At 47.6% G+C, this 26,370-nt stretch overlaps 1 protein-coding gene across 1 annotated transcript in view; it reads right to left on the reverse strand.

Moving 5' to 3' along the window:
- COL22A1 (collagen type XXII alpha 1 chain) overlaps nt 1-26,370 on the reverse strand; it is a 326,468-nt gene that overhangs the window by 119,626 nt on the left and 180,472 nt on the right. Inside the window, exons 24-30 of the mRNA XM_045398749.2 lie at nt 16,649-16,702; nt 15,879-15,932; nt 13,359-13,412; nt 12,071-12,124; nt 8,501-8,545; nt 7,893-7,955; nt 7,347-7,400 (exon numbers count right to left, since the gene is read on the reverse strand). Coding sequence (XP_045254684.2) covers nt 7,347-7,400; nt 7,893-7,955; nt 8,501-8,545; nt 12,071-12,124; nt 13,359-13,412; nt 15,879-15,932; nt 16,649-16,702 — 378 coding nt within the window. The remainder of the gene's footprint in view (nt 1-7,346; nt 7,401-7,892; nt 7,956-8,500; nt 8,546-12,070; nt 12,125-13,358; nt 13,413-15,878; nt 15,933-16,648; nt 16,703-26,370) is intronic.

Genomic DNA, 26,370 nt, shown 5'->3' on the forward strand with positions numbered 1-26,370 from the left:
AACAGAGCCCTCAGAAATAATACCACACATCTACAACCATCTGATCTTTGACAAACCTGACAAAAACAAGAAATGAGGAAAGGATTCCCTATTTAATAAATGATACTGGGAAAACTGGCTAGACATATGTGGAAAGCTGAAACTGGATCCTTTCCTTACATCTTATACAAAAATAAATTCAAGATGCATTAAAGAGTTAAATGTTAGACCTAAAACCATAAAAACCCTAGAAGAAAACCTAGGCAATACCATTCAGGACATAGGCATGGGCAAGGACTTCATGACTAAAACACCAAAAGCAATGGCAACAAAAGCCAAAATAGACAAATGGGATCTAATTAAACTAAAGAGCTTCTGCACAGCAAAAGAAACTACCATCAGAGTGAATAGGCAACCTACAGAATGGGAGAAAATTTTCACAATCTACCCATCTGACAAGGGGCTAATATCCAGAATCTACAAAGAACTTAAATTTACAAGAAAAAAATCAAACAACCCCATAAAAAGTGGGCAAAGGATATGAATAGACACTTCTCAAAAGAAGACATTTATGCAGCCAACAGACACATGAAAAAATGCTCATCATCACTGGTCATCAGAGGAATGCAAATCAAAACCACAATGAGATACCATCTCACACCAGTTAGAATGGCGATCATTAAAAAGTCAGGAAACAACAGGAGCTAGAGAGGATGTGAAGAAATAGGAACGCTTTTACACTGTTGGTGGGACTGTAAACTAGTTCAACCATTGTGGAAAACAATGTGACGATTCCTCAAGGATCTAGAACTAGAAATACCATTTGACCCAGCCATCCCATTAGTGGGTATATATCCAAAGGATTATAAATCATGCTGCTATAAAGACACATGCACACATATGTTCATTGTGGCACTATTCACAATAGCAAAGACTTGGAACCAACCCAGATGTCAATCAATGACAGACTGGATTAAGAAAATGTGGCACATATACACCAAGGAATACTATGCAGCCATAAAAAAGGATGAGTTCATGTCCTTTGCAGGGACATGGATGAAGCTGGAAACTATCATTCTGAGCAACTATCACAAGGACAGAAAACCAAACACCACATGTTCTCACTCACAGGTAGGAACTGAACAATGAGAACACCTGGACACAGGGTAAGGAACATCAGACACTGGGGCCTGTCGTGGGGTAGGGGGAAGGGGTAGCATTAAGAGACATACCTGATGTAAACGATGAGTTAATGGGTGCAGTACAACAACATGGCACGTGTACACATATGTAACAAACCTGCATGTTGTGCACATGTACCCTAGAACTTAAAGTATAATTAATAAATGGTAATAAAGTTATTTCTTATCCATCTTCCTGTTGATGACATTTATGTGGTTTTCCTCTGATTGCAATCATAACTAATGTTGATTTGTTACAGCAAACATTCCCACACATGTGCCCTGAGCACAATGACACATTTGAAGGCCAGCTATCTTAGGGATGCCAGTGGACCCTGCCTCACCCCCCTGAAGGAGTGGACTCTACTCAGGAACCTGGGGGGAACAGTGTTACATTCCTATAAGCAACACAGGCTAGGGAGTTGAATCACCTGAGCTGGAAACCTAACTATACCATTTCATAAATTATTTTACCTAATTTGTCAAGTTTTCTCTTTGCAGAACAATGATGGTGATAATACATACAGCTCACAGCATGGCACAGAGATTGAGTGAGACCATAAGTAGTATGGTGTTATTGCATCTGGCCTGAGGAAAAGACGTCACTGAGATGTTCCACACAAAACTGCCCACGGTGAGTGAATACAGTTTCCAAAGCCTGTCATTTCATGTGTGCCACATGGTCCCAGGGGACAGGTGTCTATGTCTAGATCCATTTCTCAAACCAGTCCAGGACTGGCTCTATTGCAAGCCTTCTAAATATGGTTACGAAATAGATAAATGCATGAATAAAGTTGGCTTAGAGAGGGACAAGTTCACCCTTAGTCAACAACAATAATATAATTATAAAATGTTGTATCCTTTTCTACCATTATTTCTATTGTTATTTAGCATTTGATTCCAGCTCCTGGTTTAAGTAGTTTACATGTGTGAATGCATTTCATCTTTGTAGCAATGCCCATAATGTATGTATATATCTCCATTTCACAGATGAAGAGGCATAAAAACGTCAATGAACCCGCCCTAAGTCACACATTCTGCAAATGACTGAGCCTGGTTTTAAGCTCAGAATGCATGCCCTTTACAATTGTGTTGCGTTGCTCTGATTAAAGTTCCAGTAGCTTCCAAAAGAAAAGCACTTTCTTGGTGTTACTGTGTATTATTTGATTTTACCCAATTTTCTTTCTGACATTGTTGAACTCAAGCTCCAGAACCAATCTCATCTAAACCAATTTACTCTCAATTAAAATGTCCAAATGATCAAAGTTAAGCGTTTTCCCAGTCGAATGCATGAACGGGTATCAATGAGAAGAGGGCTGGAGGAGAGATGTGTCTCTCACCCTGAAGGCATGAAGACTGCCCTTTGGAAACAGCCTCCTCATCCTGAGGGCTGTGGGCAAGGGAAGAACAGCGAGCTGGAGCAGGTAGACCCATGGGGGCTCTCTGCCTTTGGAAAAGAGGCTTGACTAAGAAGGATCAATGGGTGTTAGGGTTAATGCAACAGGCCTGGGTTCTAATCTCAGCTCCTCCATGAGGTGTTTGACTGTCAGCACCCCTTGCTGGGACAGGGGCATCAGACACACCCTTCCCTGACGCTGTAGGCCTCAGTGCCAGTAATGGGGAAGAGCAAGGGACGTGAAGGGAAAAGCAGAGGCAGACAGGCAAGGCATAGTCAGAAGAGGGCAATGTTGCTTTAATGTCTTCTTTTGGATTTTCTGACCAAAATTGTCAATTATCACATATTTCTCCGGAGGAAAAGAAAGGCAAACCAGATTCTTTGGAAGCTTGAATGTGACTGCCATGGCCCTGGCAATTCTGTCCAAGTAATCAAAGGGGCTTTATGGTCTCGCTGAGCCTTTGCATTCTGGAAATGAGTTTCTCAAATAGAAATTGCATTTCTGAAAAGTCCACGGCAGCAGCAGGCTTGAATGGCTTACTGAGGCAGAGCCTTTTCCACTCTGGGCTCTCTATTTATAGACCACAAGTCCGCCTTGAGTAAAGTCCTCAGCCTCCAGCCCCAGAGAAGGGGGATGGGAGACACTGCCTGGAGCCCAGAAAGCACCAGCGCAGAAAGAGAGCTGGAAATTGGAGGGGAGAAAGTAAACTTGGGAGAATGGGGCACCCTGAAAAGCATCATGCAGGAGGAGGAAGGATGCAAGACCCCTCTGGGTGTGTGGGCGCCATTCCTCCTGAGGCAGCCCCAGGGAAGGCCTAGGGTGTGGCGTGGTGTGCTAAGAGCCAGGACTTTCCATGTGCACTGCCAGGGTTCACATCTCGACTCTAAACCTCTATTCATGCAGCTCTGGGCAAGCGATTTAGCTTTTCTGTGCCTTGGTTTCCTCATCTATCAAGTGGGGATGTTGTTGACAGCAGCAACCCCTCACAGGGTTGGCCTGAGATTGCCTAAGTCCCTACACAGACGGTGCTCAGGACAGTCCTACACTCGGTGAGCCTGCCACAAGTCATCCACCAACAGGAAATCCTTATGCTCTTTAACAACCCAGAGGCTCATTATTGGGCTGGCAAACCAAGGCACAGGAAGGTCAGAGAAGATGCCACACAGCAGGTAGAACCAGGACCATACTCCAGGCCAGCATTATGGCTCCAAGAATGGTGCTCTTTCCACTAAGCTGCAGGCATGCACACATAAACTCCTAAGAGGGGTTTGGGGCCGGTGTTTATAAAGTTGCCGTGAAACTAGAGCTGCATTTGGTCAGAGGCTGAGCATGAAACAGCAAGAAAAGCAAACACCTGGTACAGTGTCTTACTCAGGGTGGGACTCCCAACCCTGTCCATGCCTATACCCCCTGTAGAGCCTGAGATCCCTAAATGCTAGGCCATGTCTTGTTCATTGTCATTTTCTTCGTGATGGCCCGGTAGAGGGTAAGGGTTCTATCAGCATCTATTAGCAGGGGGTATGTGTTCTATCAGCAGAGGGTACATGTTCTATCAGCAAAGGGTATGTGTTCTACCAGCAGAGGGTAAGGGTTCTACCAGCACAGGGTAGGGTTCTATCAGCAGTGGGTAAATGTTCTACCAACAGAGAGTGAGGGTTCTACCAGCAGAGGGTGAGTGTTCTACCAGCAGCGGGTAAGGGTTCTATCAGCAGCGGGTGAGTGTTCTGTCAGCAGAGGGTACATGTTCTGTCAGCAGAGGGTACATGTTCTGTCAGCAGCGGGTGAGTGTTCTACCAGCAGAGGGTACATGTTCTATCAGCAGAGGGTACGTGTTCTGTCAGCAGAGGGTACGTGTTCTACCAGCAGAGGGTACGTGTTCTACCAGCAGAGGGTACGTGTTCTACCAGCAGAGGGTACGTGTTCTATCAGCAGAGGGTACGTGTTCTATCAGCAGAGGGTACGTGTTCTATCAGCAGAGGGTACGTGTTCTATCAGCAGAGGGTACGTGTTCTGTCAGCAGAAGGCAAGTCCTATCAGTCCTCTTAGACAATGACTGTCAGAGCAAATGGATATATCTTTGGTGAAAGGGTAAGAACTAGAAGCAAAAGTTAGAATCTAGTAGAAAGGATGTCAGTCATTGTGGTTAAAAGTATGTATTTTAGAATCCAACTGTCTGGACTCACACCCACCCTCACTCTGAGCAGAAAACACAGTGGAATTTTTAGAGACCTGCTTGGCAAGAGAGCCCTTTGACTGACGAACTGCAGTTGTGTGAACCCCTTTGTCTGGTGGAGTCTTGGGGTGTGATGAGGTTTTGTCGTGGATGGGGTCGGGGGGCGTGCTTTAGACTGCAGTCAGCATGTAGTCCCAGCCAGGATTTGGTTCTGTGAGTGTGGGTAAGACAGTACATCTCTCTATGCCTTAGTTCTTTCATCTATAAACTGGGGGTTAAGATGGAAATGACTTCATAGTTCATCATTATGAAGATTACCAGAGTGAGAAACGGAAAACTCAAGAAATTGCAACTTGCAAAACATACCAAGTATATGGAACCAAGGACTTCCCTGCACACCGTTCAAGCTCACGCTGCTTTAGCAAAGGCTTGTGTTCCAGACAAATAAGACCATGGACAAACATCTCATGCATGTGCGGTTTCGGCAACAGCTCACGCGTGTGTCAGACTAATCAGCGATTTTCCAGTGGACAAATTCGGACCAAATCCTGGCTGAGGGCCACATGCTGACTCCAGTCTAAACCCCCGCCCAACCCGACTCCATCCACAACAAAATCTCATCACACCCTATGAGTCCACCTGTCATGGGGGTTCACGCAACTGCAGTTGTCTCACCAAGCAGGTCTGTAAAAATTCCGTTCTGTTTTCTGATCAGCACAGGTTTCTCTGGAGCTTTGATGTGAGTTGAAATATTATAGGTGAAGCACCTACGTGGCTCTCTAGACCAGGCACTATCCTGGGTGCTTGCTTGGCTTCAGAGTGGGGGCTGCTCTTCTAAGAAGGGGCTGGGACCAGGGATCCGATTCCTTAGGAGGTGAAAATAGTAAGGGACGTTCTTTCGCAGACCACCTGTGCCAAACTAGGGTTCATCATCATCCTGTTTTTGTAAAAGAAGGCTGGAGAGAGTAGGCATGCATCCTCTGTTACACTGTGATTTTAAAAGTGCATTTTTCCTCCTCGAACCTGCCTGCATGTTGCTAAAGGCAAGTGGTGGTCTGAAGTCTCCCTCCAAAGCAATCAGAGTCAGACCCTGTGGGCCGGGCTGGCCATGCAGCTCCACCTGTGGTTCTGCAGATTAGGCATGCCTCAAAATCTCTCTGAGTCTCAGCTCTTTTCATGTGCAAAACATGCTTATGGATACCAGTGGCTGTTTTCTGTTTGTCCCTTTATATCCACCCCTGTTCCTTTCTCCAACCCAGGAGGCAACCTCAATGGTCTCATTGACCTCGTCCCCCGATTCCCGGTGGTCTGGTAGGAGATGGAGAGGACAGAGAAGGACAGGACGAGATGCTGAGGATGTCAGGCCAGGGGAGCTGGTTTTGTCTGCTTTTCTGCCCAGAATGACTGCCAGGCTCCTTCTATGGCTGCCAGCTTCTCTGGATTCTGGGACAGCCCCCTCCTCTTGTCCTTTCCCACTCTTGCTGTTCCTAGCCCTGGAGGGTATGGCCGCATCCCATCGGCTTCCCTAAGCACTGTCCACAACCTGCAATTACTCTGTCATTGAATTCTCTTCCATCGTCCATTTCGATTGTGCTGCTCCTAACGGACATGGTATATGCCTGGAAGACAACGCCGACAAAGCCTCTCTGTGCACGTCAGGGCACACAGTAGGGCTCCGCAAATGCAATGATGGCCCCTTGATTTAGACAGAGTCTGCCTTGACTCAGGCTGGCTCCCGGGCCAACCACACAAGCAGTGACACGCTGGGCTCATGAACGATGCAGGGGAAAGGATACTGGAGTCAGGGCACACGGGGTTTTTTGCTCAGCACGTTCTTCACACTCCACTGGCACCTCCATTGCCCTCGCACCTGGACTAACCATATCTGTTATATCTGTGAAAGGGGCAGTGGTGTTCAGACAGAGGCTGAACATAAACAAGCCACGTCGAGCGCTCAGCGCAGGACAGAAGCTCAGGCAGAGCTTGAGTGTCACAGGCACCAGAGGGTGGATGGACGGATGGACAGTGAGATGAAAGTGTCAACTCCGATACTATTATCTTCTTTGTAAGTTTACAATTGCGAACAATAAAGTTTGAGGTTTATGTCTAACGTATTATTTTCTCAAAAAGCAGCTTTGGAGTCATGCACACAACTAAATTCTGTGGAAATGTAAAGGTTCAGTATAGGCCGGGCATGGTGGCTCACGCCTGTAATCCCGGCACTTGGGAAACCCAAGGTGGACAGATCACTTGAGGTCAGGAATTCCGCAGGAGTTCAAGACCAGCCTGGCTAACATGGAGAAATCCCGTCTCTACTAAAAACACAAAAGTTAGCCAGGTGTGGTGGGGCATGCCTGTAATCCCAGCTACTGTAGAAGCTGAGGCACTAGAATGGCTTGAACCCAGGAGGCAGAGGTTGCGGTGAGCTGAGATCATGCCACTGCACTCCAGCTTGGGTGACAGAGTGAGACTCTGATTTAAAAAAAAAAAAATATATATATATATATATATATATATATATATATATATATAGTATATTCTGCAGAAAATCTCTTCCTTTAGAAAAAAATCAACGAATAATAATTGATGATCAGAATGAGAGCGAGTTTCTCCTACCTTTTCACCTCGGTCACCTTTCAGTCCTGGAAGTCCCAGTTCACCTTTTTCTCCCTATAATAAAAGATAAAATTAGAAAACATTAGAACCCAAACCGAGCTGAATTCCTGCCTCTTCCAGGTAACAGCAACATGAGTCTGGAAAAACATACATGTATATATTTCTCTCTCTCTCATTTGTCCTTGCCTCATCAGCACAGTGACCACAGTGAAGGGTAACTCAGAGGGGAACCTGTCAGTTAGGCGTGAAGCACCTCATTCTCCACTTGTCCCTGACAGATGGTGCCTTCCACCCCTCGACCCCATCCATCTCATCTGAAAATGCTCTGCCCTTTCCAGAGACATCTCCCAGCAATGGTCCTTTGTCCCAGCTCAAGGACCCAAGTAGTCTTCTCCCCTTCCCCATCCCTTCCAGCAACACTGAGAAATACACTCTTCACCCAGTCAAAATGACCACTCTCCCGAGGGACTGAGACTCCACAGGGGGCTGCTTTCTGTGGAGATGGGCCAGGTGTCTGCGTGGGAGGAAGGAAGCTGCCACACTTACCTGGTCTCCTTTCTCTCCTCTCACACCTGGGAAGCCTGGAGCCCCTGGGAGGCCTGCTTCTCCCTGTGAGAACAAAATATTCACGAGGCGTCAACAGGAAGGCTCTCCCAGGGGCCAAGCTGCAGGCCATGTGCTCTCAGTTCCTGCTCTCCAGGAACTGGAGATGTTCCGGTGGTTCTGGCGTAGTGGACATCACATGGAAAGCAGTGCAGTGGAGACAGGGGAATTCTAGAGAATTTTCTTCACTGGAGCATCCCCAAGCTCTTGTCTACTTCAGCTGTTTCCTTTCCCAGGAACCCTTATTTTGCCTCTCCTGGTGTCTAACCCTTCCTGTTTCTTTGGGATTCAGCAACAATGTCACCCTTCTCACCATCCTTTCTGACAGTCCCCAAGTCTGGAAAGCCCTCTCCTCTGCCCCCAACACCTGCAGGCCACCACTCTTGACATCTGTTCAATTGTTCTTCAATGTCCACTTTATCCTGGACATAGAGTGAGCTCCCAAAGACCAAGATTAATTCCTCTTGGCATCTAAATAATTTATACGAGACCTAGCATATAACAATGAATGGATGAATAAAATGAATGAATAAAAGCACGAACAAACAGACCTTCTCTCCAGGTCGGCCTGCCAGGCCCTGCTCGCCAGTTTCTCCCTGAAAATGCAATAAAAGATACCCCATTATTCTCCATTCACTTTAAAGAGATGACTGCCATTCCCCAGTTGTCTTCACACATTCACAGCACCTGCCAGCCACAACCCTTAATTTTCAAATATACGGCATGGTTAGAGGCCCAAGAGTCACGGGCTCTGAAGACCAAAGTGTTTAGCATTTTTTGCAGAGCAGAATCCACTTTCTCATATTGTCTTTTGATTTCCCCAAAAGAAACAACTATTAGAACTGTCCCATTTTTAGTTTTAGTTTTAGTTTTTTAAAGAAAGGGTCTCACTCTGTCACCCAGGCTAGAGTGCAGTGGTGCAGTCATAGCTCATTACAGCCTTGAGCTCTTGGGCTCAAAAAATTATCCCACCTCAACCTCCTGAGTAGATGGGACTATAGGCACATACCACCATGCACAAATGATTTTTTTAAAAATTCTGTAGAGAAAGGGTCTCACTATGTTGCCCAGGTTTAGTCCCTTGGGGGGACTAAAACAGTTCCTAATTAGCACTGTGTTGTCAGGGTGAAGTGGGGAACACAGGGCCAGAGGGGCTTTATCTCTGATCCAAGAGCATCAATCAGGCTGCTGCACTTACCAGGTTCTCACAAATCACTGACGCAAAGAGCTTTGCGATGGTGGTGGTGGTGAGTGTGGACTATCATCTGTATCCAACCATGTGTCTTTAAAATAACTAGCTTCTTGAATGACAGTGTATTTCTAATATTAATTATGCTATTTACTGAAACCTTCAGTGTGGATTTTAATAAGGAAATGTGGTTTTCTCATGAATGCATGGATGCAAGAAAGAATGAATGAACAGGTGGTATGCAGGCTATATTTTGTGTGCAGCTATGCCAGACTCAGTTGGTACTGAAGGCCAGAACTACCAACTTATCAAGGAGAAAGACAAAAAAAAAGTAATTAAAAGCGTTGCTTAGTGTAAGTACACATTTTATCCTGTAGCGCTGGTGTCACACATCTGGAGTCAGCACTTATTAAAATTCTAGACACACTCCGATGCTCCCATCAATTCCCAATGTTTACAAGCACAATTAGTAAGAATTGCTCTAACCAGAATTGTGCAAATACTCGTCACTCAAATTGTCGCTTTCAATCTGCTAGAATAGTAGCACATTTGCAGTGGGCGTTGCTTCTTACATGCTGAGAAAGGATAAAGGGCTGAGTTTGGTTAAAAAAAAATTGAAGACCATCTGAAGTGCCCCCTGAATTTGGGTTGTGAACACCAATCCAAAGGCACAACGGAGGTGAAACGGTATCTTCTGGAATTCTCGAAGTGAGCCTCAAAACATCGGTGCCTCTGCTCATCCTGCAGAGAGCTTTACCCCCTAAGTGGACTCTTACAAATTTGCCATCCATGACTTAGTCATCATCATCTTGGAAAAGAATTTTTATCTTCAGTTGATGCTTTGTCAAAATAAAGTAACAAGACCCTCTGCCAGGGCTCCTCTAGGACTACGAGAGTATGCTGGAAAAGCATCATGACTGCAGAAATTCAGTTTTAAACTTTTCAGAGAAATTTTTTGAACACAGAGCCTTAGAAATTGAAAAAAAATGACACATGAGATAAAGCAGTAGGCTTCTCTGAATCTTTCAACCATTAGTGATTATCAGAAATAGAAAACACATAGATTGAAAAGCTAGAGTAATCCCAGAGGGTTCCTATAATTTTAGCCCAATAATTGTCATAATCAATCCCCTTCATCTACAGAACCCTGCATGAGAAACTCGATGGGAATGGATTGCTTCATTACTGAATAGAAAGGTGGGGTTTATACAGTATAAACCCAGAAGGATTTGCCAATTCACAAATTTGAGAAAACACAACCATAAGGTATGGTTGACTCCATGAAATTCGTGAAGTCAAGAACAGCAAACCTAGATAAATGCTTTCAATCCTTTCTGGAAGATGATAGAATTTCAATCCAATCAATCCAACACTGAAAGGAGGCCTGAGTACTTTTAAGACCACATGATTCACTCCACTACACACACAACCACCTCAGGACATGCATTAAAAAACAAAAAAAAAAACAAAACAAAAAAACCCAGCAAATTACATGTCATCACATTTCAATGACATGGGGATCAGTATAGATGTATACTTAAATGTCAATATTGAATCTTAAAATACAAAGGATATGGTGCCTGTCGGTGGTCATGGGGAGACTTATTGGAACACACTGGTACATTCATGGGGGATGTGAGGGCTGAGTTCTTAGGATCTGGAATCCAGGAAGTGGGAGGTTCATAGTGGCTCTTGGCAATACTCTTTCCACAGTTTGAGTCAACCTGGGTGTGCTTGAGACAGCTTGGATGCAATTTAATCTGTGTGTTTTTCTGCTTGGTTTTAATTGGGTCTTTTAAAAACGATCACTTTATGAAAGAGTGAAACAATAGGGAACATAAGGGCGCAGGATGTGCCCACCAGCACCTTCCCTGGCCAGCAAACGGATGCCCTAAGGTGTGCCCTCCCACGGGGCCAGCATCCCCCACTGTGTGGGGTCCAGGCCACTCCTGTGCTCTGGCTGGGCTGAATTTGATCATGCATTTTCTACCTGACAAGTCCGTACTGCATATCTTAGCAATGCTTGCCTGTGGGTGGGGAATGGGAGGTGCAGAGTTGACTAAGACCCGGTCACTGGGCTTCAGTAGTTCATATCCCAGTAGAGTGGGAGCCCTGTGAGTGGAGGGTGAGAGGAGCAGAACTCCCCACAATCTCCTGTCTGGCCACTGTCTCCTCAGCACCACAGGTTTTCATGCGTGCACACACACAAACGCACACGTGCACACTCACACCACACACACATGGTCCAGCAGAAAAGCCTCGCAGGGCAGCAGTCATGCCTGGAGGGAGCCTGGGCAAAGCGTGACCGTCAACACAGGGCACTTCAGGGCTCTCCACTCACAGGGGCTGCCCTGTCCAGGTCACATGCTGGGGAGCCTCCATTTCCCACTCAGGTCCATTTTTCACACTTTACCACCCACTGGAAGCCGGCCCGAGAAGGCTGAACTCTACAGATTGCAAGGAAAGCATCTGCTAGCTTTCCTTGCCCTCTGGCTTTCTGTAGGGTCAAGGCATTAGGAAGCACCGCAGTGGAGGTAGAACGCAGTTCAGAGAGAGAGAGCACTTATATCTGTTCCTCCCACTCCCTCCCTGCCAGGATAAGCCTGACACTGATGATGTTCTTTTTCCCAAGGCCACGGCTCTCAGGGGGGTCGGGGCTCTCTCTTCCAGCTGCATATCTTGGTTCTGAGGAACCACTCCCTCCTCTGGCGCTTTCTGTCCTAGAGGTGGTCTTGGTTCTGTTGTTGCCAGCCTCAGGTTGCCATCCTGGTTGGAGCCTTTAACCCTGCCCCTTTTCAATTCACTGACTGGTCTCCTGCCAAGTACCAGCTGATACAGATGCTATGCTTATGATAAGTCGAGATGCACACAGCACCCCAAATAGACCACGTAGAATAGCAAGCGTAACAGGAAAAAGAGGCAAAGTCCATACCCGAAGGCCTGGTTTTCCAGGCAGACCATCTTCCCCTCTTTCTCCTGGTTCTCCCTGTAAGGAACACACAGCAAAGTTAACAGGAGACAGGGGCCATGCTTGGGTTAAACAGACAAAGTACTAGGTACAAGTTGGTAAGGAAGAGAACTACCCGCACTAGGGTGGTTTTGAACTCCTTCAACTCTGCGATTACCTAACCACAGTCATCAAACATAGTAGCTCATTCAGCCTCCTAGGTTCCATACTCAATAGCTGTAATTTTGATTTAGAAAAATATAATTGAGGAGAATTGGCACTCTCTCTTACTGAGAGATTTAGAAGAAGGAAGATATTGCATAAGTGTTTCTAAGAATAAAAAAAAAGACTTGGTCAGCCATGATCCTTTGTCCCAAAAGATGGGAAAGAAAAAAATGCACAATATTTACATTCAATGCCTAGAAAACTAAATTAAATCCATACTTATTCTGTATTTTGCCATGAAGAAGTTGATGTTCTAAGTTTGCTTATTGAAAATGACAACATATTTTCCCATAATATTCAACAGCTGCCTTTCCAAGTTGCCTTTCAAGGACTGTTGAGGTGCTTACTTGAGTCCGGGTGTGCTCACCAGGAAAGAAGAGCTCATTTGTTCATTTGTTAAAACACTGGTATGGTTGTACGATAATTCATTTAAAGTATTAAGCCTGTATTTGCTCCCCAGTTTTATGCTATTTAACCTTTGGCTCTTATCTTAATAATTCTACCATAAAAAGCCCCGCCAGAACATTGTGAAAATCTAAATCTCTTATTATATTAGTAAGAGTATTTTGAAGTTTTCCTCCTTGAAAATAAAATTAAATAAATAAATGAACATATTTCTAACAGATCAAATATTTTTTGAGACAGCGTCTCACTCTGTTGCCCAGGCTATAGTGCAATGGCACAATCACAGCTCACTGCAGCCTCGCATTCCTGGACTCAAAGCAATCCTCCCACCTTGGCCTCCCAAGTGAATGGGAATACAGGTGCCCACCCCACGCCCGGCTAATTCCCACCAAAATGCTGAGATTACAGCTGTGAGCCACTGTGCCTGGTTAAATGTTAAAGCCTAGGGCTTCCAAATCCTTCCGAAGTTATCTGAGAAGAAATAAGGAGCTTTCCCCCATCTGATCCCATAAATCTAAACATTTCAACTGAGTCCCGATTGAAGACCCAGGCAACCGACTTGTTTTAGAATTCACCAACAAACAAGAATCTCTTTAGTTTCTGTGTTTTGGGTTCCCAAACCGGTGCCAATCGCATGACCAACCTTGGTTCCTGGTGGGCCTGGTGGTCCATTTGGCCCATCCTTTCCAGGGGGTCCCTGGGCCAAGACGGGGAAACATAAAATAAAAAGGAAAGGCATATTTAGGAAAGGCTTACATCAAGCCATTTCAAACCAGGAGCTGTTTGTGCAGCCAGAATTCAGGAGGCTTGGGCCTCTGCTCTTTGATCAGCAGGGCCCTGTCTCCAGAGCCACTGTTGTCTCTGTCTGACCATGTTTCCCTTTGTTATTACTGAAGCAAATATCACCCTCTGGGCAATGTCTGATTTTCAGTACACTGGCCATGCATGGAGGGTGGGGGCGTGGGAGGACACCTGCCAAATCTTGCTCTGATGGCTCCATTTCTACCCTCAGCTTTCAAGAGGCCCTGGGGACAACAACGTCCACACTGCTCCTCCTCTCTCCTGTCCAGAATCTCTTTGCCATCTTGTATCATCCTTCCCACGGCTATCCTCCATTCCTCTTATCCTTCAAAAAAGCAAGACTTCAATCTGTTGGCATAGATAGGCATTACTGCCTGTTATTTCTAATGCCAGCACTGAGGAGCTCCATGTTATATTTTCCAACACCAGGAGCTTCCTACTACCATTAGGATGTGGCAGGCCGGGTGTTACTGCAGTTGTTTGCAGGTGAAGAGACGAAGGTTCTGCAGGCTAAGTGACTTGCTCAAGGCCACAGGGCTGGTGATAGGGACCCACAAGGTTTAGCTGACTCTACCTCTGGGCTACTTCCACTACACCAGAGACATTTCATCTTCTCCTTTTCCTCTGTGCCTTAAATGATGTCAGGTCACACGGGGGCGGGGCCTGTCGGGGTGTAGGGGGGTTGTGCGGGGGGAAGGAGAGCATCAGGAAGAATAGCTAACACACGCTGGGCTTAATACCCAGGTGATGGGTTGATCTATGCAGCAAACCACTGTGGCACATGTTTACCTATGTAGCAAGCTTGCATATCCTGCACATGTACCCTGGAACTTAAAAGTTGAAGGAAAAAAAAATGTGTCAGGCACACACACCCTTCCCCATGACTGATGTTAGGGATATCTCCTGTGCTATTGCTTTCACAGCTATTAGTGCTATTCAAAAGTGAGTGTTTTTCATAACTCTGGTGATTCTTCCACCCATAGAACCTGCTGCCACCCAATTCGACTCATCTCTCCCTGTGCCTCCAGCTTGGACTGGCGACTAATGAAGCCCCACCTGCACAGAGCAGGTGTCCTGGAAGCCAAGGCTTTAGGAAGGCAGAAGGAAGGGCTTTTCGGGGGACTAAGGCTGCCTGAGTCAATGAAAGCAGGATCTTGACCAGGAGCAAATGCTAAGGCCGGAAGCTGTGCTTCAAGCCTTCTGTGGCTACAGCCACATCTTGACAGATGAGAAATGCTCACAGTGCCTTCCTTCCTCTAACACGCTCCCCTCCTCTGAACGTTCACACTGATCTGCATACTTTCTGATAAGCCCTTTGGATCGGATGAGACTGCTCCTGTATTTGAGCTTTCAGATGATCCTGTCACTCATGGAAAATGCTTATTGGTGACATTGCAGTTGACTGTGTGTTCAGAAACGTTTGCCGTTGATGGTGGCATTCACCCAGTGTTCCTCCCACACGTGACCAGATCACCTGAGTGCCCAGCACGGCACTGAATTCATGTCCAGTACCCTTTGGCATGCTGCACTGGGGCTCAACAGAGCTGGGGAGGATGCTGGTGTTACCGCAATCACAGGGCGCCTGGGCGCCTTGATCCACATTCACCCGTGGATCTGCGCTCCATGGAGAAGTGGGAACTGCTCCGTGTGCCACCCGATCCACTTCACCTCCGCCTCGCCCCTCCTCCAGCATCGGGATCCTCCCAGCGGGGCCCTTCTCCATCCGGGCTCCATGGGGGAGAACTAGCTGTAAGGAAATCCCTTTAAGGGGGCCCAGGGGCCTCCCTGAGGGTAGATCATGCATCTACCCAGGTCTCAGCCCACGTCATCCATCATCCTGCCCTGAAAAGCTACAGGCCAACTTTAACTGTGCCTCTCCTATCTGGGGAGACATTAATGTTTTCTAAGCTCCACCTGCCCCCTGAGAGCACCAGGGTCTCTCAGTTTGCAAGGGAGAAAACATGATCAGGATTGTAATGGGAAAGGCTGCCACACGGCTCCCCACCCACTGCTTCTGGCCCTCTGGGAATTCCTCAAGGACAAGTGATCATGCCTTCAGCAGCAAAGGACCCTTGAATGTGTCTTTTGGTGAAAAGAGAAAGGGCAGTGGCCTGGGGACGGTGGTCCTAATCTGCACGCTGGCCAGGGCACACAGGAAGCCTTCCCAGCAGACAGGGCACTAGCAAGAGTGAGCCACCACAGAACGAAGACCCAGGCTGAGCTCCAGGGCTGCAGGTCTTGCTGGCCAAGGAGTCCTCAGCTCTAGGAAAGTGGCCCTGGGCCAGCTGCAAGGGCTCAGCGCTCCCCTCAGAGCAATGGGGAGAGGGAAGAGGGGAGCAGGAAGACGTTTCCGGACACTCACCGAGGGCCCAGGAGGCCCAGGCTTTCCCGGGAAGCCGATCTCTCCAGGCAAACCCTGAAAGGGGACCACATGGACATGTTAGCCTGGCGTGTTCAGAGATCAGATCATTGACTCAACCTCTTTCCTGGCATGGGCCCAGGCCTCTGGGTCTGAAGAGGGCACCCCGGGGCCTCTACTGCCCTGGTCGTCCGCTGTGAAATGCGGAGTTGTTGTACCTCTGAAGTTGACACATCCACGGCATGTGTGGCCTGCAGTCAGGGCGGGCTTCCTATCCACTGTCCCCTGCTGGGACAGATGGAGCTGCCTCCCTCTGCTGATGGCAGGCCCTGCCCCACTCAGTGGGTGGGTGTGGATTCTCCCCACTCCCCCACGCCCACTTTCAGGACACTTTTTCAGCAGCCCCGAAAGATGAGAGGGGAAATATTAGCAAATGCTTGCCTGGGTCCTCTGTTTTGCCTCAAAGCCTAATCGCAAACTACGCAAAGACACCCGAATGGGCAACCCCGGTCTAACGTGCCTTCTGCACGCCGGACTCTGGAGGCAGCCGCCGAAGTGCCACATTAGCTCCAGTGATACTCTAACCCAAGGGTTCCGGAGGTCTGAGAGTCCAGAGGCTGGGGGTTCTACGGATCGGGGTCCTCCTGTGTGTGTTTTTGCACTGGACTTGGGTGGATAAAAGACAAGAGGCCATTCACAAAGATGTCCCCAGGTCCCTCAGGCCAGGAAACCACCATCTAAGTGCCCTTGTAGAAAATCAAAGCCAGTCTTACCGGAGAACCTCCCGGTCCAGCGGGGCCTGGGACACCAGGTGGTCCTGGAGGGCCCTGTAGAGAAAGAGCACTGTTACAGATGAGCCCAGGCGAGCCTCCTAGGGACAGTGGGCATTTGAACGAGGCAAAGGGAAGGGGACAGGAGGATGAGGTGAGATTTTAACTTTATAATGCCTGATTTTTCAAACAAAAATAAACAAAAGCAAAAGGAAAAGATTTGAACCAAAATTTGCAAAACACTAACATTTCATATTTGGGGGATCGGTATACCATCGCCTGTAATATTATCTATTCTGCTACATATTTAAAATGTTTGGACATTTAACGTAAATACATATGTGTGTGCATATGTGCAGACACACACACACACAGTCTGACCCATGCGTAAAGGTCTTCCAGAAGAGTGCTTCTCAATCATGAGTCATAGAGCAGAGCTGGCGTCAGGGTCAGGATTGCCAGGGGTGTGTAAAGGGATCTCACGCCCAGGCCTTCTGGTTCTGTAGGTCTGGGGTGAGCGTGTCTCGCATCTGTACTTCTGAAGCTTCCTCCGTGCTTCTAGAGATCAGTCCTCACAGCCACTTGGCATATGTAGATTCATGTGCTATTTAAGTCATTCATGGCCTACACTTAAACTTTGGGGCATCTTCAAGGGTCAGGAACAGAAGCAGGTACTGTTAGCAAACAAAAATGTAAGACCTGTTTCCAAGCTCCTCTCTTGGTTGAGGGGGAGGGCTAGGGAGGGGAGAAACATGTAGACAAATAATTATGGTAGAAAAGGGCTGGGCATGGTGGCTCACAAATGTAATCCCAGCACTTTGGAAGGCTGAGGCGGGAGGATCACTGGAGGCCAGGATTTTGAGACTACACTGGGTAAAACAGCAAGACCCACTCTCTCTAGAAATAAAAAATAAAAATTAACTGGTCGTAGGAGCTCTCGCCTGTAGTCTCAGCTACTCAGGAGGCTGTGGCAAGAGGACTGTTTGAGGCTGGGAGTTTGAGGCTGCAGTGAGCTGTGATTGTGCTGTTGCACTCTGGCCTGCGTGCAGAGCGATACCCTGTATAAAAAAATTAAAAAATAAAGAAAAAAAAGATGAATGGTTCAACTAAACCTATGAGCACAGATCCAGGTCCAGGGGGGCCTGGGACACCAGATGGTTCTTGCACCTGGGAGTGACGCTATGCACCCGGAGGGATGAAGGCAAGCGGGCAGAGAAGGCATCTGAGTACTGAAGAAAGCCCGAGAAATAAACAACAGGTCAGGCAGACAAGGCAGGTGGGCTGCATTCATAAAAGCCGGCTGCTGTTGAAGGTATTGCGTTTTGAATGACAGCCAACAGTTCCATATGAAGACAGCGTGGGCCTGCACAGGGCAGATGGAGGCTGAGCCAAGACCTCAGAGGCCACGGGCTGTCAGAGTGAGGAGGAGCGACTTTGCCGCGAAGGTCTTGGAATAACTGAAGAAGCACAAGAAGACGTGAATGGTCACATGTGTGCCCAGGAAAGCAGCCTGCAGTCTGGGGAGAGCGGAGGGAGGAAGAGTGGATGTGGGGTTATAAGCAGGGGCCAGCTGGAGTCACACAACACCAGGGCTGGGAGGGAGAGTGGATGTGGCATGCTGCATATAGCCAGGTTCCTGACAGTCCTCATGCAGGGACTGCTCATTTTAGAACAGCCAGTGACCCCACAGCTGACCCACCTTCAGTGGCTCTGCTTTTCTAAAGGGGAGTGCTCTTCCGAGCGAGTTCACCACGCCCTCCTCCCTCGGCTCCAGCACCACAGACCACTGCTCCACACAGCTTCCAGAAGGTGCAGATGACTCTTCTAGCTCAGGTTTCTCTCTGGATACCCCCTCCCCTCCTCCCACACCTCCCTTCTGAGCCATCTCCACCTTTCTGAGATGGTCTCCAATTCCCCAGTGGAATTCAACTCTCCCTGCTCCATGCTCAAGACCAACTTAACTGTGCTGATCTGACCCACAGACCCTCGAGGGCAGGACATTCTTGTTCCCTCTGCACCTCACACAGGGATTATCCCAGGGTGTAGCATCCAGCAGGCGCTCAGTAAATGCTTGAGGAAGTCTGAATTGAGCCAGACGCCGAGACTAGCTTTGCATTCAAAAAGAACAACACTATATGGCCACTAGAGGGCGAGAAATACCAAAAAATGGCAGCGGTGGCCGCAACGGTGAACTGTTCCCCTTTCTTCCTCTGGGGGCACCCGTGAGTCAAAAAAAAAAAGTCATAGACCGGGACCATTTACTGAACAGGATTTGGGGACACCTGGACCTAGTTTTCTCGACAGCTCACTCCGTCCTGGCAAGTCTTAGGGGTAGCATCTTCCCTCATGGGAGACAGCTGTTCACAGCTGGAGCGACAGAAGGGCCAAGCAGGGCTGCAGCGTGCCCTGGGCAGGTTCCAACCTGGGTCCTCCCTAATGGACAAGGGCTGCTGGAAGGCCTTACTACCTCCACAGGCTGCTCCAGTTTGGCCCCCCTCACCTCTCTCAGCGAAGCAAGAGCCCTGCAGTGACACAGCTCCCACACACTCCAGAGGCACATTCCAGGCAATCTTTTTTTTTTTTTTTTTTTTTTTTGAGATAGGGTCTTGCTCTGTTGCCCAGGCTGGAGTGCAATGGTGCAATCATAGCTCACTACAGCCTCCAATTCCTGGGCTCAAGTGATCCTCCTGCCTCAGCCTCCTGAGTAGCTGAGTCTACAGGCGTGTGCTACCATGCCTGTTTAATTTTATGATTTTTTTTGTAGAAACAGGGTCTTGCTATATTGCACAGGCTGATCTTGAGCTCCTGGGCTCAAGCAATCCTCTGCCTCAGCCTCCCAAAGTGCTAGGCTTATGAGGGTGACAGGTGATCTAATTTTACCTCAACATGGTCTTTGAAGGCCTCACAGCACCCCAAGCCCACAGAGCACATCCGAGGGCCCTTCCCAACCATACAGGAGTCTCTTTGTTAGCAGTTTGAATGAGCAATTCAGTTCTCTTCCCTCCTTACATGTCTAAGGATGCGGATGGCCTCTGGAGTGTTCTATGCTTTTTCAAAATGGTGAGCCCAGGAAGCCGGCCCCTCGCTCTGGCCCTGCTTGTCTTCCTCCTTTGCCCCTTGCAAACACCCTTGGCCTACTGCTGCTTGCTAGTTTTGGAGTCTCACAGCATGTTACAGGTGATGGCTCTTTAGTGGTCTCCTAGTGGAAATTAAACCTCCTTGTCTGACAAGGAGGAAAACTGAGGCCCAGAGAGGCCCACTGAAGCCCACTTTAGGTCACACAGCTATCATCTCTGGCTGCTGAAGGCACATCTGAGGGCCTGTCCCAAATGCAGGCACACAACCCTTGTTTAGGTTCAGAGGCAGCAGGTCACGGACAGGCCCCAAGGGTCAGTGACTTTTGAGACACCAGGTAATTCTGGTGAGCTGCCAGGCTTGGGCATAACTCGTCTAGGCCAGCTCCGTATTCCACCATCACCACCACTAGCACTGCTAATGAACCTGTGAGCATAACATCCCAGGAAGAAACACAACCCAGGAGATAGGAAAAACCAGAAAGGCAGGACAAGGGGCTCGGCCACCTCCATTCAGCATGGGCTCCACCTGTGCTTCATACACCAGCTGATTCCAGCCCTCCACTGGCCATGGGAGGCTGGGCTTTTTCATTAAATTTACAGAAGAGGAAAATGAACTGATATTAGATAAAGCTCCTATGTGGATACAGCACCCTGATCCCTTCACTCCTCCCGAGCCCAGTACCCCAGACTCGCAAACTGTCTACACAGTCCCCACTCAAGGACACAGGTCTCACCCTGCTGTTATAGCCCCTTTCCACCCTTTAACACAATGTGATCTCCTAAAAGACTCTCTGCATGTTAAGGGAAACTAGAACTTAGGGCTTTAAATATGGGTTTGAAGATCTCAAAGTCTATCTTCCTGGCAAGACCACAGCACCTGGTTCCATGCTATGCACATAGTAGAAGTTGAGTCACTGCCTGCTTGTTTGATGCTGTACACTTAGGAATGAGAGCGAAAGCCTACCCAGTCATTTAACCTAGCAACTGCGGTAGCCATTTACAGAGAGAGAGAAGCTGGAAGCAGCTGGAAGCAACTGTCTGAAAGTCTGGAAACCTCTTCCAGGGGGGATCACAAAAAGGGTGAGGTGATTTGCTTCCAGCCTCTTTTCCAATTTACAGGGGACCTGCTCACAAGTCCAAGTGGGAAACGCTGGGTGCGGTGGCAGAAGGGAACAGCCCTCGGGCTGCAGCTGCAGCCAGCCTGCCCCGGACCCTGGTCTCTTGCTCGTGCTCTGCCTTCAGATGGCCACAGAAAGGCACCCAGTGGGGGCAGAAACTCTAAACAGAGCAGCCGCCTCGCCTTGGGGGTTACATTCAGCCTCGTCCTGATTACCACAGGTCCTGCTGCTGGGACTTCAGCTCCGGCATAACTCACTTTGTTTCTGACACAGCCTCAAGCCAGCCATGGGGAGGGCTGGCGAGGGAGGGGCGGGTGGGCAAGAGCATCCTGGGAGGACCTGGACATGAGGGCCTTTCAACCCACGGCTGGGATAGCTATTTCTACTTTGGCACTCCCCCAAAACGAAGGGAGAAAACTTAATTTCCTAAAGCACTGACTATATGCCTCGCATCCTACAAGGACTTTGGCCATATTACCACAAGGCCCCTGGACAGTATTTGTCTCCCTGCCCATGAGCAGGTCCCTGCACTCAGGATCTGGGAAGATCCACACCTTGGATGGAAGAGGGTATCAACAGGTGACAGGGTGTGGGTGATGCCTTTAAAGGGAGAGGGGCAGTGGGCAGGCACAGCTTGGATCCTGAAAGCCAAGGGCCTGCATTATGCTGGAGCTCCTGGAAGAAGTTATCCCTGGAGACCCAGTATGGCGGTGGGCAGGGCTCCTTCCCCCAGCCAGCACCTACTATGTACCACCGTGTTCTCTCTGGGGTCTTAAGACAACTCAGCCCTCCACTCCAGAAAATTACAACCTAGTAAGACACATAAAACACAGGCCTCCGGCGTCCCAGGAAAAGCATCAGAGGGCTTGGGATCGAAGGCACGGTTATATTTTGAGCAGCTGTGTGACTTACGGCAAGGGATTTGGTTTCTAAAAATATATAGTAGGTACAAAAATTCTTTCTTTGCAGAATTGTTTGGTATAAAAACCATGGCTTCCGGCATATAGCAGAATTCATGAGATACCTATTGAACAGAATGAAAACAGAGAGACAAAAGAGGTGCCTGAAGGCCACGGAGCTCAGAGGAAGGCATGGTGGAGAAATCAGGAGCATCTCGAAAAGTGGGGTGAGCTTGGTGTGGAAGGGCTAAGTAGGGCCTGAACAGAGGGGAGTGGAATAGGAGAGGAAGGAAGCCACAGGAGGATGGAGCAGCTGAGCCATGGCTAGATGGGAGGGGGAGGGGAGGAAGAAACCACACCTGGGGCAAGAAAGACAAGGCTTCGTCTTCCAGGGAGCACAAAAATAATAGAGCTGGCGTCAAAGAGTGACACAAAAAGACTTATGCTTAGAAAGACACACTTCTAGGCTGGGCGTGGCTCACACCTATAATCCCAGCAGTTTGGGAGGCCGAGGAGGGCAGATCACCTGAGGTCGGGAGTTCGAGACCAGCCTGGCCAACATGGAGAAACCCCATCTCTACTAAAAATACGAAATGAGCTGGGCATGGTGGAGCATGCCTGTAATCCCAGCTACTCGGGAGGCTGAGGCAGGAGAATTGCTTGAACCTGGGAGGTGGAGGTTGCGGTGATCCAAGATCACACCATTGCACTGCAGCCTGGGCAACAAGAGCAAAACTCCATCTCAAAAAAACATAAAAAACAAGGACACATTTCTAGTGTCCTTAGCAGTCAATGGTAGGAGGAAATCTTGCAAAATGAGAGACCACGAGACAGTCAAACATGAGATCAGGCAGAAGGCAGCCAGTGCCGGCACTGGAGGAAGGTGATGCGGGGAGGGATGCGGACAGACCAGGGGCAGATCTGAGCCAGACCTCAGTGGTGACGTAGTGACCAGCTGGATTGGGATTGGGACACAACCTAAGATACTCAAAAGGGGAAGGCCTTTAAATGGAATGATTCTGCAGGGGAATGGGCAGGTGTGTGGGGCTGCCGTGGGGGATGATAGATTCAGTTTTCATCTATTTGGTGTGTTTAGTTAAAAAGTCTGCAAGGCCTGAGAGAGAGAGAGAGAGAGAGATTGAGAGAGAGAGAGATTTCCAGGGGTAACTGTGAACGTAAACAGAGTACTGGTCTACCTGTGTTTCTGTTGGCTGAGGGATCCCAGAAAGCTCTTGCATTTTCCAGATAAGAGAACACTCTGTAACAGAGGCTCAACATCATCTCAGCTTTCTTGGATGACATAACGGCACTTCAGCATCTTGCATGGCCTTGGGGGACCTTACCGTGAGGCTCGATAACTACTGTTGAGTTTAGACCAATCTTCTTTGGCCTTCTGATTAAGCAGTACCCTCATTTTATGTCCTTTTTTCTCCTGGAAATCAAGTTGACAACATCTCAAACAGAACAGCCATTTGAATTACCTCCCTGGTAAGTTTCCCAATGAAACCAGAAGACTAATTGCAAAATCACAGGAGAGCAACACTGAACTCATTCTCTCTCTTTTTCTGCATATACTTGAATGGCATTTGGGTTTTCTGGGGCTAGAAAGCCCCTTTCCTTTCCTCTCCTCCACTTCCTCCCACCAAACAAACTTCCGGAAAGCCAAAGATTCTACACATTATTGTCCTTTTATAGATGAGGATATCAGAGTTTCCAGACTTTCAAGAAAGAATGGGACTCAGGAAGGCCGAGAATAAAACGCAAGAAGTGACACTGTCAGGAACACTCGCAGATGCTGCAGGCAAGTCACTCTTCCCCTGTGGGCCGGGGAACAGATAGGTAGAAATTTATGTAAGAAAAATCTAGGACTTTGGTTGAGGATGGCCTAGGTCAAATCCCACGTGACCTCATACTACATCAATGGACTTGGACAATGGACTTCACCTCTCAGAGCCTTCCTTCCAGCTGCCATAAAATGGTTGGAGGTCCCTTCCTCAAATCACTATGTGTGGATTAACGAAGTGTGAACTAGCCCAGAACACGGAGGACTTCACAAATGTTACTTTTCTTTCTTCTCATTTAACTGTTAACAAAATAAACAACCAAATCATCTAATTATCAATGAGTAACAAATTAGTCAATAGACATAAATGTTAACAATAAAATATGACTGTTTTCATTACTAGTAATGAAAACAATTAACCAGTTATTAATTATCCAATCAGTCCAATTATTAATGAAACAACACTTGATCCCTCTAATACTACAGTGACTATTTAATATGATTAGTAGTTACAACGATGATGCATGAATGACCAATTAACCTAATTATCATTAATAAATAATAATGATTCCTAATAACCACCTAGTTCCAATTGGATTTATAAAGGTAGATGGAATTTGAAGATGCATGAAAATTACTTGCATAAATTAGCATGACAATCAAACTTCTTCATGACTTGGACATGTTTATTTTGGGGGGAAGCTATCCTCCTCTGAGATGGTAGATCCCTGTGGCACTAACCCTATGACCTCCCACTTCAAGGGGTTTCTGCACAGAGGCCCAGGCCCACAGCCCACCCAGCCTCTTCTCAGGTCAAGGCCTCCCCTGCCTGCATTTCCACCAATTCAAGGAACTTCGTCCTGAGCACAGCACCAAGCCGCACTGCCTGTGCATAAACACTTGGCCAGCCCAGACACCAGATTTCCAATTTTCCTAAAAGGCTGCCAGGATACAGGAGTCACCACATAGGACATCATGGATATGTAGATTTATTGTAAAATTTTCTAGCAGGTGGAATATTTCATTTTGAAAGAAAGGCATGAAAAGCATCTTATAGGATCCCAGCCACCCCAGGGCTTTGCACACTCCGAGATGGCAGTGCTGGTTCTTCCCATAATGCCAAGCTAATTAAACTCTCTGAGCTTGGTTTCTCTAGATTTGAAATGAGGGTAAGCAAATTTTGCTCACAGGCAGTTATAAAGAATAGACACGATTATGTATGAAAGCTAAAGAGAATGCTTGGCAACAGCAGAAAGCAAACACACATGTTTCCCTTTACTTCTCCCCGCTGCTCTTTCAGGGACAGGCTGCCATGGGATCAACCTCAGTTTTCCAGGTCAGTGTCAAGATCCTGCTCTGGGCCTCCACAGAGCCCTGACTTCCTCTCCAAAGTTCAGCTCAGTGGATTCTCCTTCCAGATTAATCCTGTGCTTTTGTTTGATGATGCTTTGACATCTTGAGGCTTTGTGGATGCAGGGAGGGCCTTCCCCTTCCAGGATTAGCTAATTCCTAGAGATCGCAAAGGACTTACTTGAGAGTAGGACTCTGATATGCAAACTAGCCCATCCCTAGTCCACCTTCTTCAATCAGGCTCCTGTGGTCTGGGACAGAACACTAACTCTCTGCCCTAAATTACCCCTGGATCAGGTACTAGACCGTGAGAAACCACCCGTACAGCTTGGAGCCTGCAGACATTATTCAAACTGTCCATTCCTAAGCCTGCTCAGCAACTGACCTTGCCTCACCCTTGCCCAGTAGAGGCTCCTGCCCAAGTTTGCCTTTCACTTGTTCTGCCTCCAAACTGCCTCTGTTGCTCCCCGACAGCTCTGCAGGAAACGGACACTCCCGTCCATTGAAACCGTGAGGAGCAAACCATCTCCAATGACAGTCATCTCCTGATCTGTGGGCCTCCCCCTGCCTGAATAAATACAAGATTTAGGATTCAGATAAAAACACCGTCTCTATCTGTGTCTCCTTCTGGCCCATTAATGTATGAATCCTCATGGCACAGACAGCAGTTACTTAGATTTTACATCCCCAGAGCTGCATTTGGTACCCAGTGTGAACTTAATAAAAACCTATGGAATGAATAAATCCATGAATGAGCAAGCAAATGCATGATGGTAAGCAGGAAAAAACAGAGGCAAGGCCCAGGCAAGGTAGACACATGGATATGTCAGGAAAAGTGAATCAGAGGAAATGACTGAGATTCATTGAAACCCGGGCTCTTGCTATGGAGAAACAGGAACACTTTTACACTGTTGGTGGGAGTGTAAATTAGTTCAACTGTTGTGGAAGACAATGTGGCAATTCCTCGAAGATCTAGAACCAGAAATGCCATTTGACCCAGCAATCCCATTACTGGGTATATACCCAAAGGATTATAAATCATTCTATAAAGACACATGCACACGTATGTTTACTGCAGCACTGTTCACAATAGCCAAGACTTGGAACCAACTCAAATGCCCATCAATGACAGACTGGATAAAGAAAATGTGGCACATATACACCATGGAATACTATGCAGCCATAAAAAAGATGAGTTCATGTCCTTTGTGGGGACATGGATGAATCTGGAAACCATCATTCTCAGCAAACTAACACAGGAACAGAAAACCAAACACCACATGTTCTCACTCATCAGTGGGAGTTGAACAATGAGAACATGTGGACACAGGGAGGGGAACATCACACACCGGGGCCTGTCAGTGGGTAAGGGGAGAGCATTAGGACAAATACCTAATGCATGTGGGACTTAAAACCTAGATGATGGATTGATAGGTACAACAAATCAACATGGCACATGCATGCCTATGTAACAATACTGCACGTTCTGCACATGTAT

This window comes from Macaca fascicularis, chromosome 8, assembly GCF_037993035.2.
Source record: "Macaca fascicularis isolate 582-1 chromosome 8, T2T-MFA8v1.1".
Taxonomy (NCBI): Eukaryota; Metazoa; Chordata; class Mammalia; order Primates; family Cercopithecidae; genus Macaca; species Macaca fascicularis.